A 6,000-nucleotide genomic window follows, 5' to 3' on the forward strand; every position below is an offset into this window, starting at 1 on the left:
TGGGCCCGATAATTTAGATGTAAGGCTTTTCATGGTTAGTGCTAGCACCAGCCCCTTCCTTTTAATCTCTTCTCGGTGTTGAGCAAATGATCCTTCTTTGTCAATGTAGACACCTATGTACTTATAGGGTACCGCTGAATCTATTTGTGTACCGGCCAGATGCCAGATTCTCACTTCTTTCCTTTTGATGTTGATTGACATAGTTCTAGTTTTCTTTAAGTTAATTGACAGCTTATTTGCTTCAGCGTAATCCTGCATGCTGTTGAGAAGATGTTGCAAGCCAACTGCTGTGGAGCTGAGCAAGATTACGTCGTCAGCATAAAGGAGATTGGACAGAGTTGTGCCCCCCCCCATCCTGGGTGTCTGAGCATTGCTGGTGTTGAGTAATTGTGGTAGGTCTGCCATGAATAAATTAAATAACATGGGTGCCAGCACCCTGTTTGAGGCCCTTGGTTATTTTTACTTTCCTTGTCAGATGCGTACCTGTGCCTAGTTTAACCTGTACCCAGGTATTTGTATGTAGGAGCATTATCATTTTTAAAAGAGCATATGGGATACCCCAGCTGGCTAGCTTCCCCACAGTCTCAATCTGTCCACATTATCGAAGGCGGCACTAAAATCGATAAAACAAAGGTGCAGCTACATTTTCTTCGAAATTGCTGCATCTATAAGCAGGGATAATGTCAAGATGTTTGTTGTTGTACCTGTTTTCTTACGGATGCCTGTCTGATTTAGTGGAATTATATCATTTGTGTCTGTCCAGGATGTAAGCTCTTCCAACAATGTACCCGCAAAGTATTTGGCCTCATTATCGATTCGTGCCACTAACCGATAATTACCAGGTGAAGCCTTGTCACCACTTAGTAGTGGGTTTTGTTGTGGTTTAGCTCCGTGTGGGGATGTTGTACGCGCGGCTTTCATGGAGCTTCAGCTCTGAGCGGCCATTATGGTCGCTGGTCCGGTCACGCCCCTAACTCCTTCTGTGACTCCTTCGCTTCAAATCCTAGACAACTAGGAATGTTGCATGGGAACCTCTCCCACCAGTTCATAGCCTGAATTGCCTGGTGCTCTTTCAGTTGTCCACCTTCAGTGGAATACAATGGCAATTGAGTTTCCTTTTAGCTGCCCACCATTCACATGTGATTGGCTAAATGCAGGAATCTTAGGACCCCAAATCTGTCGACTCAGTGGGTGTCGAAGGATTATCAGTAGTAGTCTCAGCTCCCAGCTGGTTTCAGACATCTTCTTGAGGCACATCAAAACTAACTTAATGACATGGCTGTTCTTGGCCTTTGGCAACACCATTTTTGATACCACTGAAGCAGACGGACACCTGTCATCATGAGGGTGCTTAAGTACAATTTTCATTGGGTAAACTTGCTATTAAGGGGATGAGGCTGTCTGACGTCAGTCCAGAGACTGACACTGATGATGAAACAAACTAGGACGACACATCGCCACACCCATCCAGAAATTACTTTGCAGTCTTCTAAACATATGTACAAGCTTTTTTCCCATTAACAGCAAATTATCTGATCTGCCCATGGACATTTTTGTTGCGGTGGTCTTTGCCTCTCCTCCAAAGAACAATACACCCCACTTGGAGCATCATGTCTTGAAGCAACCTCTGGAGATATGAATCAAGTCCTACCCAAGGCTTTAAGGAGAAGGCCCTAAAGAGGAGCCATATTGTTTTCTGCTAATCCTCTAATACGGTCATCGTTGGCTACCGCAGCCATTAGAACGGGGAGTGTCTTCCTCTCTTATGGACAAAAAGCGAAGGTCCACACAAAGACACAGCAAAAATGATTGATCATTCTGCAAGGGTCACCTTGTTGGAGAGTCTGACAATATCTCCCACACCAGGTTCATCTCCTGTATAAACTTCCTACCCCTTAGTTTGTGATACACTTACGCTGTCACAGCCTTTCTTCATACCTTGATACCCTGACAGGCAACACACTATACCCCTACTTTGTTTGACACGTTAACCCACTGGCGCTACTGAATCTTTCCACAGTGAGCCCTTGCACCCTATTACTGCCTTCTTTTTTATTTTTTAACTCATTTTTATAGATTTTTCGCCCTACTACTGCCTACTTAATGCAACCAGCCTCAGTTTAACCAAAGTCCTTTCCCTCCTCTCACCATTCCCACATGCTCCCCGTTCCCACTTTATAATCTTAGGATGGGCTGCTCACTAGTAGGAGACAACAATATAATACACGACAACCTGTTGAGTCCCCTTGTTGGGAGACAGCCTTCGTACTACCACAAATGCACACACACATATTGTTTAGAAAACTGCCTTTCTGAATTGATCGCCCTCTCACAAAACATTTATGATGTTTGTTGAATGTTGCCTGACGGAATTGCTACAGCATTTGGCTGCACTTTTGCTAAATCATATGTCTACCTATAAAACAATTTAAAACAAAAAAATCTAAAAAATCATTGGTTTAAAAAAATAATACACATGGATAACCGTGCTAGGTACGGGCGAAACATTACGCTAAAAGGCAAAACACGACTTTCTCCACAAGCCACCATGAAATGCTGACACGTTTGGAAAATGTTGTGCTTCATACATTACCCTTTGCACTTTTTTCCTGCTTCGTAGAACACAAACAAAAATATCATGGGTGTTTAGCAAAAAAAAATAAGTATACCCATGCCTCAGAAGGACAGCCATATAGTTCATCAGAAAGCAGGGAAGTGCTAATTTTTTTCAAGTTAGCATCCATCTTTTGGCTCAGAGTGGATCATTCCACAAGAATTTGCATTTGTGTATCTCATATTGAAATGTGTGAAGCTGACCCGGTCAGAGCCTTCATTTTTGAGATCTGAAAATAAATTAGAGTTCTCCGTTCCATCATTCAAGTTTCATCCTGTCCACAAATGAATATTGTCACCATCACATCAATTCCAAGCACAACACATTTGATTCACAGGTTTGGAACATGCCAAGATTTATCGGGGTGGTCTGAAGATTGTCTAGTTAGAGAAGTGATTGTACACATTTCAGCAACCCCATTTATTCCAAAGATCCTTTAAAAGTTTCCAAGACAGCAGTAACCCTACGACTAGCCTACTATAGCATCAACCTGCAGGACTATTGGTTCTCAGAGTTTTCTACCTACACTACCCAACTACATTAAATATGCAATATTTTGATAACTGATGATTTGGAATTCTCCATCACTCACTCAACTTGAGTGCTTGGTTCAGAGACTGACCCTTCCACATCAAGGTCTCGTGTGAACGGGTGCATGTAATGGTTGCTGCCAGGGAGCCATGGATTAGATCCCGATGCAGGAGTAGAGGGCTGTGATTTGGGCAAAAGCATCATCGCTCTGTCCTGTTCAGTTAACATTTTTATCATGATCTCACTAGGTCATTTGGTACATCAAGTTTACAAATTAGCCTATAAACCGACAAGTGAAATCTATACAAACTGAGAAGTGATATCCTTCGTAACATCTAACGTGCTTAAAACTGTCGCTTTTGCCTTGTTCTCCTTTTGGGCAGGCCTGGTCTGGAGGTCTTTATATTGAAAGACTCTACACTTGGGAGGCCTTTAGATATAGGCGGCGACCTGCACAATTAAAGTCAGGGAACTGCTCAGCTCTCGAAGGTGGATTCTCAGCCAGCTCCCTTCTCTTAAAGACTTTAACCATGGCCCAGCCACAGGAGTGCCAGAGCACAGTGGTAGCAGCCCCGCCCTGCGACGAGGTGTTTGGTTTTGACTTTTGGTTCCGGCATCGCCTCACGAGGCGTGGTGAACCCAGGCAGAGAGAAAAAAAAATGTCCCCAGTTGCAAGGAGGAAACTCATTGGAAGGCACACCTCTCACCTCACCCTCCTTTGGAAGTGGTTACTGTCCTAGGGCTCATCTTCACCCTCCAAACGAGCAAAATGCCTTCCATAGACTTCAATGAGCCCACACTCACCATGAAAATCTCTCACCCTCCCAACATTGATTCAAAAGTGTTGAATTTACTGGAGTTGTCCTCTAAAACTGCCCAATCTCGCTATCCTTGGGGACTCAAAAGGTTGAGAGGTATAACTACTCTTGCCTCTACTGTACCTCTAGTGTGTGTGAGGGGAGCTTGCACACTGCAGCCTTTGCTCTCTGTTTTTGTGTGTCAGGAAGCTTGCACATCTGCTGCTTGTATTACACACATTGGGGCGTATTTACAAGCCTCTTGCGCCACATGTGCGTCATTTCTAACATGGGAAAAGTGACGTACGGGTGGCGCAAGGGGCTTGTAAGTAAGCCCCATTGCGTATGTGAGGGTTTCTTGCTCTGCTTTAGCTACTGGCTGTGCTGTGTCCGTTGTGTGTTGGTGTGGCAGAGAGGACAGTTAGCAGCACTGATACTGCTCACCCGTTTTTGCCTATGTCGGAAGCTTGCGTTGTGGCTGTCTCGTTACAGTTACAGAACTGACAAAGCTGTGGGTGAAGCTTGACCTGCCCCCACTGCCTGTGCTGTACCTGCCCTTGGTCAGGGGTGGCTCTAGGCTCATGGCGGCCCTGGGCAGGGAGCGTAGGTAGGGGCCCCGGAAGAAGGGGGTCCAGGAGCGCCCCCCCCCAGCTCAAGTAGGTGTTACAGAGCCGGAGGCCGCCAAATCCCTGCCAGGGGCCGCCACGCAAATATGTATCCATCCTCAGAGGATAGGGATATATATTGGCGTGGTGGCCCCTGGGGTTTGGTGGCCCTGTGCAGGTGCACAGCTTGCACATGACTAAGGCAGCCCCTGCCTTGGTGAGTGAGGCGTGTGACGCCCGTACTGTCCTACACCTGTCGTGTGTGAGTGAGTCTGGCACTGTCCTGACGCTGCTGCGTGGGTGGGTGGCGCTGCTTTCTCTGCGGGCGCGGCGCCTGGTCCGGGCGGGAAGCTGGCGCTGCCTCCTGGGCCCAATGCTGTACTTTTTGTGTCTGACCCAACCTCACCTAACACAAGAAACGCACGAGTGACTTACCCTGGGCGTTGCTAGCCGCGGCCAGTAGCAGGAGGGCTGAAAGGGTCGTGGTGAGCGTCATGGCGGCCAGGGACGGAGGAATCCTTGGATTTTCCTTCAGGAACAAGGGCGCCGGTTCCGAAGTGGTCCTGGAGCAGAGGGGGTGGTCCCTGGGAGAATAAAGTGGAAAACCTCCTCAGGTTCGCTCTAGAAGAAGAAAGGGAAGATATAATACTCAGGCAGCAGCAGCAGCAAGGCGCTATACTTTCAAGACACTATAGACAATTCTATGTGTCAAGGCGCTAGATTCAATGTTTCGCTCTTGGTACCTCAAAGCGCTGTGGGCAATGGCTTGCTCAGGATGCAGCGAGGCGCTAAGGACGAAGGATCACTGCTGGAGCCGTGACAGAGGGACACGACCACTCAGATGGCTGGCGTGGCTCAGAATGGCTGGCAGTGAACGTGACCCCCAGGTGAGTTTCGACAGCACCGGCGGGAAGCGAGAGCTCGGCTCTCCAGGAATCCGGTCAGACCAGACTGTCGAGAGTCTGTTGAAAAATTCCACCAGAGTGAAAAACACGTTCAAAACAAAGAGACGGTTGAGAGAGTTTGAGATCCCTCCACGGTTGGCGTAACTTAAAATGAACAGAATGTGACCTGGGCCCCTGAGACTGCCATACCTCACAGCAATCCATAGGACTTCAACTGAAACGGAGACTCATGGGGCCCCCACCCACCGGACACAGGTGCCTGTTTTACGGCCCTGCCGTGCCGGACGAACCCAACGCGAGGAATTAGGTGTCTCACCCTCCTGCCGCACCCTGTGCAGGAGCAGTGGGTTCATTATCCAGAAACACCTGCAGCGCGAATGTACCCGCCATTTACTGATGGGTTTTGCGAGGCGTGGGCGTGAAGGAAGTGAAGAGCAGGATTGGCCCTGCAAGGGCCAGCGAGGGCCAGCGAGAGCAGGACAAGAGGCCTCACGCAGGCCAGGCATCTGCTGGCCGGGCCCAGTGACAGCAGAGCACAGGGCGACCCA

At 48.0% G+C, this 6,000-nt stretch overlaps 1 protein-coding gene across 1 annotated transcript in view; it reads right to left on the reverse strand.

Annotated features, from left to right (window-relative positions):
• The window catches only part of UPK2 (uroplakin 2), a 71,427-nt gene extending 65,857 nt beyond the window's left edge, over positions 1 to 5,570 (reverse strand). Inside the window, exons 1-2 of the mRNA XM_078683940.1 lie at positions 5,291 to 5,570; positions 4,983 to 5,168 (exon numbers count right to left, since the gene is read on the reverse strand). Coding sequence (XP_078540066.1) covers positions 4,983 to 5,043 — 61 coding nt within the window. The 5' untranslated portion in view covers positions 5,044 to 5,168; positions 5,291 to 5,570. The remainder of the gene's footprint in view (positions 1 to 4,982; positions 5,169 to 5,290) is intronic.
• Positions 5,571 to 6,000: the final 430 nt, after the last annotated feature.

Source organism: Lissotriton helveticus, chromosome 3_1 (assembly GCF_964261635.1).
Source record: "Lissotriton helveticus chromosome 3_1, aLisHel1.1, whole genome shotgun sequence".
Taxonomy (NCBI): domain Eukaryota; kingdom Metazoa; phylum Chordata; class Amphibia; order Caudata; family Salamandridae; genus Lissotriton; species Lissotriton helveticus.